This window comes from Crinia signifera, chromosome 7 (assembly GCF_055691185.1).
Source record: "Crinia signifera chromosome 7, ASM5569118v1, whole genome shotgun sequence".
NCBI classification, from domain to species: domain Eukaryota; kingdom Metazoa; phylum Chordata; class Amphibia; order Anura; family Myobatrachidae; genus Crinia; species Crinia signifera.
In genome coordinates this window covers 54799641-54814692 of record NC_139223.1, presented here as the reverse complement: position 1 = coordinate 54814692, position 15052 = coordinate 54799641, and the positions used below count along the sequence as shown (strand labels likewise).

At 45.9% G+C, this 15052-nt stretch overlaps 1 protein-coding gene across 1 annotated transcript; it reads right to left on the bottom strand.

Annotated features, from left to right (window-relative positions):
• Nucleotides 1-9242: 9242 nt before the first annotated feature.
• On the bottom strand, nucleotides 9243-12502 carry LOC146020183 (histone H3.3A). Its single transcript, XM_083153112.1, has 4 exons — nucleotides 12386-12502; nucleotides 11397-11540; nucleotides 9762-9915; nucleotides 9243-9673 (listed from the first exon to the last, which is right to left on the bottom strand). The coding sequence occupies exons 2-4, from the start codon at nucleotides 11522-11524 to the stop codon at nucleotides 9545-9547; spliced, it is 411 nt and encodes a 136-aa protein (XP_083009238.1). The 5' UTR covers nucleotides 11525-11540; nucleotides 12386-12502; the 3' UTR covers nucleotides 9243-9544.
• Between the last annotated feature and the right edge of the window lie 2550 nt (nucleotides 12503-15052).

Here is a 15052-nt window from a genome sequence, read left to right as displayed (position 1 = left end):
TGGATTTTACCTGCTGCAGTTAAGATTCGTCATCTACATTGGATTGGGTACCGATCATGTGCAGATAGTGTACTCCAATCCATCGTGCGGCCATCGTATGATTTCAAAGGAAATCATTTCCCTGGTATGTACCCTACTTTAGACTGAGCTGATAATTTTCCCACCCTCCCGCATAAAACCCCAACATCTCTCATCCTGACCTTCTGTCTATGCTCTCTTCTACCCCTTCTGTGTCACTCCTGTCTGTCTAACCATCCCCTTTAAAATGTAAGCTCTCACAAGCAGGGCCCTCTCTCGTCATGTGCTTTTCTTAGAATACATATATATCTCTGCCACCCTGATAATTGCTTCAGTGTCCTGTCCCCTGATGCAACTGGGATACGGTCACTAGGTCTACAAGCATTAGGTTGACAAGCATCAGGTCGACACCACAAGGTCGACATGCATTAAGGTCGACATGACTGAAGGTCGACATGCAGGAAGGTAGACATGGGTTAGGTCGTCAGGTCATTAGGTTGACACACGCATTAGGTCGACATGGGGAAAGTCAAAAGGTCGACATGAGGTTTTAACTTATTTTTTTGAGCCGACATGTGCCAACAGGCGGTATTTCATGCCCTACCACCCACTAGGGCGTGGTGGGAGAATAAAATAGTGTGCCGAGCGTAGCAAGGCACTGTGCCGAAGCATGACGAGTGCAGCGAGCCATGCGAGGGGACGCGATGCTACGTTTCAGTGCCCATGTCAACTGTGTCGAAATTAGGGACAAAAAAAGGTGAAAAAACTCATGTCGACCTTTGGACTGTCGACTTAACGCTTGTGTCGACATAACCCATGTCGACCTTAGTGCATGTCAACCTAGTTGCTGTCTATCCAATGATTCATACCAATACAACTATCCTTATTTACCATGTACTTGTCCTAAATTGTCTTGTACTGTAATTTGTCATTCTTGTACTGTAATTCGTCATTCGGGTTGAAGGGGGGGGGGGGACATTACATGCGGGAGGGCACATGCCCGCCAAGCTGCGCAGCACCTAGACAGCCATCAGCGGCGCCACTGGTCGATGCAGCAGCCAGGTGGGTAACAATCTAGGCAGGGTCAGTACAGTTTTCACACGGGAACACATACCCGCCGAGCTGCACAGTGTCCAGGCAGCCATTCAGCGGCGCCACTGGATGTTGCAGCAGCCAGGTGGGTAACAATCTAGGCAGGGTCAGTACAGTTTTCACACGGGAACACATACCCGCCGAGCTGCACAGTGTCCAGGCAGCCATTCAGTGGCGCCACTGGATGTTGCAGCAGCTAGGTGGGTAACAATAAAGCAGAGACAGTATAGTTGTCGCACAGGAGCTGGGAGCTGGAGAGGCCGGTGTTGCTGTGTGAGAAGAGGCTGCTGCGGCCAGTGCTGCACAGCGCATAGGCAGCCAGGCAGGTAACAATATATGTATTGTTAGGCCCTGCAGAACCCTCGTGGTGCCATATAAACAATAATAATAATTATAATAAAAATAATAATAAGATATATAGATGTAATTGGGCACTGCAGATCTTTTGCGGCACCATATAAATTAACAATAATAATAATAAGATATATAGATGTAATTGGGCCCTGCAGATAAGTTAAATGACATAAACATACATAGAATAACCATATTAGGCTGTGCAGTTTGTTCCTGGATGGGAACAGTATCCCGTACACTTCAATGACCGCCAGGGGGCGCTCTCGGCATGTGTGAAGTGTAATTGAGCTGCTAACGTCCGGTACAATGGTTGCAGCCACCTGCCATTCAGTAAACACACTTGAATGTTACACACCCAGAAAATGATTGGCTTGAATTCTTATTACTGTTATTGTTCTCTAGCTCTGCGAAATCACCGTGTGCCCGAAGGTAAAATGGCGCCCTCTGCCTCATACAGGAAGTGTGGAGACGCGAACGTCACTTCCTTTTCCAGCGACCTTCAGAGCATGTGTATTGTGGGAGCTGGAGAGGCCGGTGTTGCTGTGTGAGAAGAGGCTGCTGCGGCCAGTGCAGGGATTGTCCAGACAGCCACCGGTGATCGGGCAGCATGAGGCGGAGCCTGTGCACCCTGGCAGCCCGCAGGTAACCCTCCCATGTCGTGGTGGTCTCGCTGTGTATGGCAGGCAGGAGATGGAGGGGGTTTACTGACGGCATTACCTACCACCGTTCACCCCTCATCTGCGGTGTCTGATATTAGCAATCTATCAGTGTGTGTTTGAGTTGTGTGGAGGGAGTCCATGAAATCATGGGGAGAACGTACAAACTCCATAAATAGGGTCTGATTCAGACCTGTTTAGTAGGCTGTGTATACTCACAGCCTAGCGAACAGGTAAAGTTGTTCCCAGCTTGAAAGTCCCATACACGCCAGACGATTTGCTTCGGAGGACATATCGGTACTTCCTTATCTTTATTTACAAACAAAGAAAATATAAACTGTTTTTTTCTGACTTAGGGGAGCACCTCCTACCTTAACAATTGCTGAATGCCTGTATTGGCAAAATTATAATTGGTATTGGAGCATTTCATTTGCCCATGGACTAATACCTCCCTACTTCCTAAAATAGGGATACTAGGGAAAATTTTCAGTGCGATACTACACAAAAAATACTTCCTTATCTTTGCAATCACTGATTACGCTACGGAACTGGCGTCCCCTCGTGGCCTCAGTGTTCGCTCGCCACAACTTTACTAAAGGTAATAGATGGTGGGGTCGACACATAAGGGTAAGCAGATTTGTAACGGTTCCATCACGATAATCCTTACGTATCGGCTAATGTAATTGGCATAGCGGTGGCCGCAAACATGGGGACATACCGAGATATCATTCACAGTATCTTAAGAGCTCCTGGGCAAAAAATCTAGTGAATATATACACTAAACGATATTGTAATCGTTAAGTGATGTCACCAGCACCTGCTCCTAACATGCATCATTAACTATATAGACAAAATCGCGATGCATGTACAAATGATGAGGGCGGTTAATGACCTGGGGAGCGCACATCGGCAGTGCTATTGATCGTGCACTAACTGGTATTACAAGCGATATCTTTAAGGACAAAGTGAGCAATATAGTTTTTATTATCGCTTAAGGTATGGTAGTGTCTAGATCCCCCTTCAGTTTTGACAATTTTCCCATCATGCCCTGGGTCCATATATACCTGGAGGGGGAATATAAATCCGTGGCGAGCGAAGCAAGCCACTGTGCCCGAAGCGTGCGAGCCCGCGAGGGTACAATGCAGCTAAAAGAAAATAACCTACGTCAATTACAGATAAAATAAAAAAAGTTGTGAGGGCATCTAACAACTTCCGCCCTCACTGAACATCACATCCTGTAATCAAAACGAAAGGGGATTGCCAACTACAACACCCACTGTGCTACTTGATAGCAGATTGTGTAAGCTCCGTGACATGACATCACTCATAGTTATGAAAACAGGTGAAGAGGGCGTTACCTACTGTATGTGTAACTGTCCATTAGCTCAGAAGAAATGGTGATCTCTTATTACATCTGTGTTGTGCTCTATATGTAACATGGACACCTGAGTTCTGCTGTCCTGCCTTCAAGTCTACTGATTTACCTGGATGTAGTCTGTAGAGGAGGAGAACCCCACTTCTCAGTGTTGTGTTCCTTCTAAAGGCCCCCATACACCGGGCAGCAGTCAATCACAGGAAAAGAGCCCAAATACAGGTGACTGACAGCGGGTCCTATGCAATGTGCGGTTCCGTGCGCATCACGCCGGACCCTCCAAGTCGCCCCTGTCATCTAAGGGATCACTGCTAGGGGACAATGGATATAGAATGCTGAAAGATGGAGTCTAGATCCAAGTAGAGATTGTCCCCTAGCACCCCCCCCCCCCCCCCCCCCCCCACCAGGAGCACTTTAACAATCCAGACTCCCCTCCCCCCTGTTTAAGTTAATTTACAATGTGAGTAAACTGCTATAAGTGGACATTTCTCTTACTTTTCTATATTTATTCCAGGATTTTACAGTCACCCTTGGCTACTTGCAATTCTCGAAGGTTTCATCTTAAAAGCCACCCGGATTATACAGAAGAGAAGATAAACTCAAAGCCTCTACAATTCTCAACGAGCAAAGGCAGCCACCGCCATTGGTCTGTGGCACAATCGTTTGGTAGTGACCACAAGCAGCCCTGGTGGAAAGTGCTGCCGGTGTGCATCTCTATTACAGCTCTATTAATCTGGGCAGCATTTAGGGAAGAAACAGAGATTGATAAGAAATTGTATAGACCTGTTTCAGAACTATTGGGAGAAATAGAGAAAACCAGTGGGAACAAATAAATGGCATCTCTCTATACCGTGGCTGGAGCCCTGGTCCGTATCACCCAAGTCATCTGCCCGGAACTACAATTTACAGCTGGCTGAATGGATGTGGGAATACTGTTGAGCAGATATGTCTGCAGTACAGATGCAGTTATTACATGTTGGCTTGCAGTGACTTTGGATAAGGTGTTGAATGGTTTCTAATAAAGCATACCGCTGGCTTGCACAACACACCCAATTGTGAGATGCTTTATTTTGTATGTCCGTGCATTCTAATATTTTGCTGGACAAGCGGACACTGGCCGGTACATCTGAAGACCCATCGACTGCCAGTGTGACACGGACACTAAATATACTGCAATAAATGGCGCTATAGGAATGATATTTCAAAGACCACCCTGGCTTAACGTACGTGTGATAGCTGCTTCCAACAAGGTTGTTGTGAAGGATAAAAGTTTGCCCTTGGTTAACAACTGCACGTCCATTAATCTGTCACTTTCAAACCAAATAGGATAGAAGGTTATGTTTGCTTTGCTATTGGATGTAAATGTAACCCATCTGGCAGTTTCAGATCAGACGGCCGGTTGTATACTGGCTACTGAATGAATCAGACTTTGGTTTGACTGGTCATTCAAATGTGATTACAGCAGTTTTGTGTTAAACATTTGCCAAGTGTGTGACTAATGTTATTGCACATTAGCAGCGGTTTCCCAATATACAGTATGTGATGGCAGAGATTGCTCATTATGAATGTCATTTGTATAATTAATAAATCATATTCTCTTGCAGTTTTGAAGTTTTTTTTTTTTTTTTCTCCCAGGTGTGGGGTTTAAGGTGCCTATGCACTAGTACGATATGGGCCTGTGTGCATCAGACCTGAGCCAGAGGTTGGATTTGCTGCCCATCCTAACTAGGCTCCCTTTCCAGCAGCAGGGTCGCGGCTAGGATGGCCCATTCATTGCAGTAGTGTATGGGAAAACTTTTCCTTTTTTGTCACAATAATTTTTTTGAGCTCATCAAAACTGCATTTTGATGATATTAAATCAGTGGTTTCACTATCAAAGTAGATCTATCAGGTTTTTTTATTTGTTAAATCAAACAAGCGACTTGCATACTTACCAGTCAACATACAATGGTGTCTGCATTTAGTCCCTGTTGTCAGCATGTGTAATATGAAAATCGCCTGTATGTACTAATATGTCAGCATTGGCTGTGCTGCAATGTTCAGACATTAAATACCACTGCTGCTGATCAATTCACAGTATTTTTCTAGTATATTCACAGCTCCAGTTGAAGACAAGGGTGGTGACTGGAGCACATGAGTAGTTTGGGCATGCTTCTCGCAATGCTGGGTACACAATTTCTGGTGGGATTAAAAATCTGGGAGCAAATATTAGCTGCTGAATGTTTTGAAATGACTGGCTGGACATTGATTGGTTGAGAGAATTCTCTCAGCCAATCAGATGGGAGGCTGCTGACTGGCTGAGAGAATTCTCTCAGCCAATCAGTGTCAGGCCAGTAGTTTCAAATTATTCATCAGTTGTATCTCGGATCGCTGGCCGGCAAAATAAGGCTACAAGCTCCCAGCCGCTGCTCAAAACTGCAGATGGAGCGCCTCTCAGCCACCGCTGGAGCTCACCAGAGAAGTGTGTGACCCAGCAGTGAACTCAGTTGGAAGGGCACGCGCATGTGCATTCCCTTCCGGCAGCATACAAATTAGTGCTTTTTGAGTCATGTATGTAACTGAACAGGGAGTGTAGTTTCAGTAAAGCTGGGTACACAGAAGAGATTCTGAACAGTGTGTCTGGTAATGTATGGAAGCAGAAGTCATTCAATTATTTCCAAATGATTGGCAAGGCATAAGAAGTGGGTTAACTAAGTTATCCCATGTATTGCAACTTTATTTTTTTTTTGTGGTGTATTAAGAGATGGACCTGGAAAATGTTCTGTCAACTTAAACAAGGTCACCAGATTTATTACATTATCAGTTGTCTCCACAGTACATTGATAGGAATTGTGGTTAATAAAGAAATAGAATAGGACCATTTAATTTACTTAAATAGAAAATTGTTGCTGGACTCAGGTCTGCAGACCCCTCTCAGAGCTATACAACATTCAGTGTAATTGGGTGTACACTCCCAATGCCCCCCATCCACTAGATCACTGAAATCAGTCCTCGTTACCCCACACAGTGCATGTTTTGCAGGTCTCCTCACAGAATCAAGTGAATTAACTCCACCTGCGGACCTTATAAAATGTGTCTGAGTAATTAGTACACTTGCTGGGTTACCAGCAAAACATGCACTGTGTCTGGTAATGAGGACAGAGTTACCTGACCACTGCACTAGATAGATTTGGTCTGTTTTCAGATGGATCTGAGCTTCCTCGGATCAGATGTGCAGCTTGGTCTCAGATCCATTTGAAATATCCTTGGTGCTGCACAAAAGAGCCATCTGATCTGATGCTGTCAGGGGTCTATCATAGGTCTGACCAGAAGTTAATAGTGAAAAATTAGCCCAGAGCCAGATCAGATTCCTGAGAGAGTTAAAGACAAAATCACTGGTGTTTACTAGGCAATCTACAATTAAGCACCAACCCTAGTTTAATTGTAGTATAGTCAGTCACCAAGACAAATTTGCTGTTGCATCTACTCAAACACTAGTGCATATTCTAATCCAGTGGTCCTCAAGTACCCCCAGCAGTGCATGTTTTCCAGGTCACCCAGCAGGTGCACTCATTATTCAGACACATTTTAAAAGATCCACAGGTGGAGCTAATTATGTCACTTGATTCTGTGTGGAGACCTGGAAAACATGCACTGTTGGGTGTACTTAGGACAAGGGTTGGTAACCACTGTTCTAGTCAATATCGCTCAATAGAAAAAAAATAAAAACTGCTGTGTGTACACCACTTAAGTGTAATAAGGATGGCATCTTAAGCTAGGTCTACATAAGATATGTATGCAGCATAAGCTTATTATCTTCTATTTAATACTCAAAGAAACTCTGGCCAATTACTCAAAACCAGATATGCATCAATGCTTACTGCTAACCATTATCGGTTCTTGTTTAGTTTCACGGCGGCAGCATGGCCGCTACTTCTGGGTTCAGTGCTCAGCAAACTTTCTAAAATAAAGTCCATGCCAACATTAATAGTTCATATCTCCACTATCCACGTTGGCATGGAGTTGATTTTAGATAGCGTGGCGAGCAAATCGAGCCCCGCAGGGGGACACAGACGCTGCTGCGACTGAGACGCTGCAAAATTAAAGTACCCCATTATATTAGACACCAATATAGATAAGAAAACCAATACTAAAATGCCAACTTATGCTATTTTAATACTTTTTAGCCACTTTACTGCATAAAACTTGTGGCAAAATGTGTACCTTTACTGACAATAAAGATCATGTTAATCAATGTTATGGTATGTCATAGTCATGCATAAGTCAACTTGTCTATGAAACCAGTTAGTGGACATTCTATAACTGCCTGAGAGGCACCTATGGATTGGATTACCAGTTCTCTGGTAATTATGTACCCATCCCCTTTATACTACTCTCCACTCAGTCCCACCAGACCATTGGTTCCCAGATAGTACTTGAAACACCTTTATAGCCCTGGTTTTAACCCCTTCCCGACATTTGATGTACATTTACGTCATGGTCGGGATGTACTTCCCGACAGATGACGTAAATGTACGTCATGACTTTAAACTGTCACCGCGTCTATAGACGCCGTGACAGAGGGAAGATGTCTGCTGTCCCTGACAGCAGACATCTTCCCTCATTGCCCAGGGGGGAAACCGATGCCCCCCCCCCCCCCCCTCAGCGATCGCTGCGATTGGCTGTTCAAACGTGAACAGCCAAAAGCAGCGTTTACTGTGTTATGTGTATAATTTTGACTCTGCTGCCCCCTAGTGTCCAAAAAAATTAAAAGCAGGTTGAAATAATGATGTAATAATAAAGTATACATATGGTCTATGTTAGTTATTAACTATTTTGAGTAGTATGATTATTTGTCTCACAAGCAGAAAATTGAACATTTTGCAAAATGTTCAATTTTTTACGACATTTTGGTATTTTTCACAAAAAAAAAAAAAAACAGACTGTATCGACCAAAATTTACCACTAACTTAAAGTACAATGTGTCACGAGAAAACAAATCTCAAAATCACCGGGATAAGTAAAAGCAAAAAAAAGTTATCCCCATTTAAGTGATACATGTCAGATTTGAACAAAAAGGCCTGTCAGGAAGGCAAAAACAGGCTGCGTCGGTAAGGGGTTAAGGCTATTCATGCTTCAGCACAGGTGTCTTAAACCGTACTACAGTGCTAAGTGAACATCCTTAAAAACTGCAGTTACCTTAAGGACTATTCCAAAATCTTTGCATTAAGGCCAATTTGATTAACCGCAAAAGACTACAGTGCAAAGATCCAAGCATTCAAGGCTATTTTACTTCCCCATAGTACAGGCATGTCCAAACTATGGCCCTCCAGATGTTTTAAAACTACACATCCCAGAATGCTTGCCATAGTTTGAACACTCCATAACAGCAAATCATGATCGGACTTGTGGTTTCACAACAGCTGGAGGGCCATAGTTTGGACATGCCTGCCATAGTACCTGGAAGCTTCAGTTAACTGACTTAGCACCTACAATAAGAGCATTTACCAGTTTTGTTAAAATCTCCCAGGCTCCAACAAATCTACAATAAGAGCAGCCTCTGGGCCAGTGGTGTCAAACTCATGGCCCTCCAGCTGTTGTGGAACTACACATCCCATCATGTCCTGCCAGATTTTATATATTCGATTGCTAAAACTGGCCGGGCATCCTGGGCTGTGTAGTTCCACAACAGCTGGATGTCCATGAGTGACACCACTGCTCTGGGCTGTAATGAAAAAACCCCAGCACTTAACACCAAGTCAGCAAGACGATTGAGGTAGTGGAAAGTTTATTTACAATGGAGTTACACTGAAAGCATGGAAAGAATTGAGCCTTAACATGCAGACTCATAAGAGGTTGGAAGGGGCACAGAGTCGACTAACTGTCAATACAAATTTTTCTGAAAAACCTGAGGATTAAGGGAATGTCATATAAAAATGTGTACTACCGATTTACTTTCAACTACAGTTAACAAACCCTTTATAAAATAAAAGGACATCACACTTTATGTACATTTCTTAAAGTAAAAAAAAAATTCTAAAGATTCAAAACAATTTCCAGAAAAAAATACAAATTAAGCACGTTCCCCACGGATTCTTCTTGCTAGCTGGATGTCCTTGGGCATAATTGTTACTCTCTTGGCATGAATAGCACACAGATTGGTGTCCTCAAAGAGACCCACCAGGTATGCCTCACTTGCTTCCTAAAAGTCAAAGAAGAAGTTGTATTAATACACAGCCACAAACCTTTCCAATCACAGCAGGGTTCCAGGTACATCAGCGCTTACTCACCTGCAGAGCACCAATAGCAGCACTCTGGAACCGCAAGTCAGTTTTAAAGTCCTGAGCAATCTCCCTCACTAGACGCTGGAAAGGAAGCTTGCGGATCAGCAACTCAGTGGACTTCTGGTATCTCCTGATTTCTCTCAGAGCCACAGTACCAGGCCTTGAAAAAAAAAAAAAAAAGATGTTGCACTTAAACACAATTGTCTGCATGTATTATATAACCTGAAGCCATAAGTATACACATCACTTTTCAAAAGTTGAGTGGTACTTTAAATTGCTTGACGTTTCATTAAATAGTGCACCCAAGAGAACAGCACTTGCATTATTTTAATGGCTATATTAAGGATATCAAAGCAGTGTTGGCATTTAAAGGGTTAACATTAGACAACTATTCAAGAGCCCATTACTCAAGACAAACTCATTCAATCCAACATATCTTCAGAAACAAGTTCTGACCTGTGCCAGACAGGTTTAATATTCTCAAACATTGAGTTCTAGTTTTTGGGTCACTTAATTGGAACCCAAGCTAATAGTGTAGTTCATGGCAATTCGTGAGCCCTGTTTACTACAATAGTCAGTTTGGATTTAAGCTCAGAGGACTCCACTAAATAATCCTGAACACTTGCTACGCTGCAGTACCAACAGAAAAATATATATATCTTTCTAAAGGGGTGTACACACGGAGCAAATTTTTGCTATTTTCTAAGCAATCTGACTAGATTGCTTAGAAAGTAAGCATAGATCTCTCCGTGTGTATGCTCCGAGAGATTAAATATCTCTTGCTAACTAAGTCAGTGCATGCAGTCAAAATCTAGTCAAATTGCTTAGCAAATGACTGCAAATCTCTCTGTGTGTACAGAATGAGAGATACTGATCACAATCTCTCATTCTGAACCATTACCCTGACTTTTTTTGCTTAAGCAAAATCGCTTAGCAAAATCACTTAGCACAAATCTCTGCATGTGTATGTGCTCCCCATGGGAGATCTTGACACCAGCAAAAGTGCTTATCAAAATAGCTTAGCACAGATCTCTACATGTGTATGCCCTTTAAGTCTACTATTGAATGTTGGTGACAAAGTACAGTTATGCACATAACCTCCAAAACAGTTGCCCAACAACATGTGGCCTTTCCATATACCCTCAAAGGGACGTTAGTAATATAATGAATGAGAAATTAGTCTAATGCTGGCCATAAACGCTGCGATACAGGCGTGCGTTTGGTGCTTAACTATTATGGATCACATTGCATGTGCATGCAATGCAAACTAAGTACAAAAAGTATGTGCAAGCATAAACTTTTTGTACTGTGAGATGAGGTGCTGCGGGAGCGCGCACCTCAAAGCACATAACGCACAGCCCGCATTGCAGCGTGTATGGGCTGCTTTACTAGCACAATGAACTCTGCCCTGTGACTTGACCCCTGACTTCTATAAGCCAGATGGGAGGCCACATACAGCAGGCAGTAGGTAGTTTAATTTATAATGCCATCTATTTTTTTCAAATATGGTATGACATAAGACCTAATGCTCAGGGTATTGTGCACCACAAAAAGACATCCTGGAGACCCGTATCTGGGGGTCACACTGTTTTGAGGCTCTAGCATCAGTCCCTGCAGGTAATAGCCCAGGCCCCACCTTACCTGTATCTGTGGGGCTTTTTAACCCCCCCAGTGGAGGGGGCGCTCTTCCTAGCTGCCTTGGTAGCCAGCTGCTTCCTAGGAGCTTTTCCTCCAGTGGATTTACGGGCAGTCTGCTTGGTACGGGCCATTGCTCAGCGATATATCCTGGGAAAAGAAGATTGCAGTGATCAGCAGCGCACATTAGTACAGAACACAAGTCAGCAGTGCACCAAGGCCCAGCACAGCATCACTGGCAGCTCCCAGCACAGGTGTCTCTGCCCCTAGCGGCCGCGCTGCGGTACTGCAGTTCCCCGGACACCCGCCATTATGTGTTTTGTGACATGGAGCACCTCACAGCCGGAGCGTAACACCGTGGGCAGCTGTGATCACCGGCCCCTCATCCCGCCGTATATTATAGCCGCCACACCGGGACTCTGACAGCTAACAACCCACCGCACCCCCCCCCCCCCCCCCCTTTACCACACAGGCGGCCCAGGGGAGGCGGTAGGACCGCGCGCCCCCTCCATGTAAGAGAACAGCGGCAGCGGTCGGAGCCGAGGCGATGGAGGGGAGGAAGGAGCACCCGGTAACGCGATACGGGTCTCTCTGGTCAATAACAGTCACCACCACGTGCGAGGTCGGGGCACCCCAGCCTCCATCATAGGGCGGCTTCTCCTCACGTACCCGCTCTCCCTCCCCCACCGACCAGACAATATGGCGCCCAGCGAGCTCCGGGAACACGGGGGGAGGGGTGACCTAACCGCTTGACCCCGCTGCCGGGACACAGCCGCCGATCGGCCGACAACAGCCCGCCAACCACAGCCTACGTCAACTACACGGGCGCCGAAAAACACTTAACGGGAATTTCCGGTACAGCACCGGGAAAGCCCCGGTAACCGTCACGCCAGGAGCCGCCCGGGTACCTGGCCCAACAACATCGATATTACAATCCTGTAACATAAATACGCGACCGACTGAAGGCTCCGGTGAGGCGGCGGGGGATCACTTACCGACAACAGGTCACGGAGAACGCAACGATTCACACTCTCTGCGAGGCGGCAAAATAACGTCCGCCTGCGCGCGCCACCCCGCCTCTATATATACGCCGCCTGCGACACGCCCCCAGCTGACGCCGCGTCTTTGTTTCCCAGTCAGCGGGTAGCCATTGGCTGACAAGGAGCGGGTAGGGCGGTGATTGGTGAGCCGCGGGAGTACTGGCACACAAGCCCCCAGCTCCGCCCCCTTTGCTCCATCATCACAACAGTAGCGCACAATGCTCAGGAACATAACATCAGTGTATAGTATATACACTGTATCCGTGTGCCAACATGGGGGAGTAGTGTACAGAGGCGCAGGAAGGTGTATCACCCAGCAGCAGCTGTAGCCATACATGGGTGCAGGGAAGGCGCAGCTAGTATAACACCTATCAGGGTGCAGGAAAGGGGTAGGAATGTCAAGCATCTGGCAGTAATGTGAATACATTGGGAATACACCTATCAGGGTGCAGGAAACGGGTAGGAAGGTCTAGCACCTGGCAGTAATGTGCATACATTGGGAATGCACCTCAGGGTGCATGGAAGGCACACAGGATGCACAAGAGTATATTGTAGCCCAAGGTGCAGGGAAGGAGCAGGAAGGCCTAGGGACCTTATTCTGGTCTGTTTGTACGGCCATGTGCGTTCATACGGAGCCAATATTTTTACATGCACATTTCTGCACATGTGCATGCGGCCACTGGGAACAAACTGGTCGCTAAGTGCGCTAAGTCCTTGCGAATGGGGTGCGGCGGTGCGGCCCTTTAGCTTATGGGAACGCCCAGCATTTTATGGGCGTTTACATGAGAACGTTGGGCGTTCATGTCATGCTAATGAACCAATGATGCGGGGGCAGGCAGCTGACATCACATGATGTCAGCTACCCGCCCACTTGCCTCCGATTGTGCACGCAGATCTAAGGTTGTTCTAAGTAACCTTATATATGCGTGCACGTTCCACATCATTCAACAGTCACCGACCGTCAAATGATGTGGGCGTTACCCCGCAGGCTGCGAATGGGTGTTTATGTAAAACATCCATTCGGAGCCAGTGTGAAAGTAAGCACCTTGCGAATGGTGGGCCGGCGTACCACCATACGCAAGGCGGGATCTGGTTCACTTGCAAGGATGTGAATTCGCATGAACCAGAATACCCCCCCAAGCACCTGGCAGTAATGTGAATTTATGGGAAATTTACCTCTCATTTCACCACAACAATCTTATGGTAAAAACATTGCAAGGCTTCTCACATTGACAAAAGACCTGTTTGCATATACACAGTAACAACTCGCACCTGTTCTCAATGCTAAACAGGTGCATTCAGCTGTATATTAACATAGAATGGGCGTCGCTTCCAATGTCATCTGTCGTCAAATGGTAAAACACTACACAATCGATGGTGTTACTTTTATTTATTACTTTTATGACTTTTATTACCGAAGGGTAGAGAAGTCATTCGATATTGTGCAACCATCAATTTATTTCTCTCCCGTTCAGCCGCATGCGAGGGGAACACATCCCCACGCAAGATACCGAAGGGATTCACGCACGGGGGGTATATGTAACATACATAGCCTAGCAAACAGGATAGTACTACATAATCACTGCACATCCATTATGGGGTGTGGTATGGGGCTCCGACAGTCGGGATCCCGACAGTCATTAGTCCGATGTCGGAATCCCGACTGCCCGTACTCAGACAGAATGGCGAGCGCAAAAAAGTCCCTTGCGGGCTCGTTGCGCTCGCCACGCTGCGGCCTTGGTGGCTCGCTCTCTACGCGAGCCACCTCTTCTATTCTCCCTCTATGTGGGTCGTGGACCCCCACGAGGAAAAATAGCGGGTGGCCGTCGGGCACCCGGCTGTCGGCGTTTTGACAGTCGGGATCCCGACATCGGGTAAATGACTGTCAGGATCCCGATTGTCGGAAAGGCGTCCGGCACCCCCATTATGAGCCTATTGGGTTTCCCCAAGGGTGCACAGCACTTCTGTCTCAAGAAACTGGACCAAGGTGTCAGGGCCATCTTTTCTTATGGGCTTAATGGGCACTTGCCCAGGGGCCCCAGGTGTATAAGGGACCTATACTGATCGCTGAGGATCCCCTTTTTCCAGGGATACCATAATTTTTAAAATCGGCACTGGGGAAATGGAGATATCCAACTTCAAAGCAGCAGTCCAGATCCGACCTGTTAATTGCACTTCCCAGTTAGTTTTCTCAAGTTCTGTCTGACAGAGTTTTTCTGAGAGTATATCCCAGAAGCTGAGACTCTCCCCTTCCTGTGGACACTATCCGCTTGTCTCTATCTTGCCCAGAACCAGAGATATCAGCCTTCCAGCAGCCGGTCCCTGCTCCAGCTCCAAACATCTGGTGTACAGTTTTATATTTTTGTCCATGGATTGCTCTGGCTCCTGATCTCTGATCGCCAAGTCCCCAGCACCTCCTGAAAGTTGGGACTTTTGGGGTTTTTATACTATTGAAGGCTAAGAAATCTATTTCCAGGTAATGGCGATATCTGCAGTCAAACAAGCTGCCCTTCCACCGGAAAATGACGAATATTAAGCCCCCTCCATTATCCAACCCTCCACTGATTATAAAACACCCCCTATCACCATGGAAGTCATTTACAAGGGACCCTTCAGTCAGCT

Bases quoted from the DNA above. Each gene is read 5' to 3' on its own strand.
- LOC146020183 (XM_083153112.1), bottom strand. From the start codon at position 11,524: ATGGCCCGTACCAAGCAGACTGCCCGTAAATCCACTGGAGGAAAAGCT. The intron at 9,916-11,396 runs GTAAGGTGGGGC...TTTTTTTTCAAG, and splicing joins AAAAAGCCCCACAGATACAG to GCCTGGTACTGTGGCTCTGA. The intron at 9,674-9,761 runs GTGAGTAAGCGC...TTTGACTTTTAG, and splicing joins CTGCTATTGGTGCTCTGCAG to GAAGCAAGTGAGGCATACCT.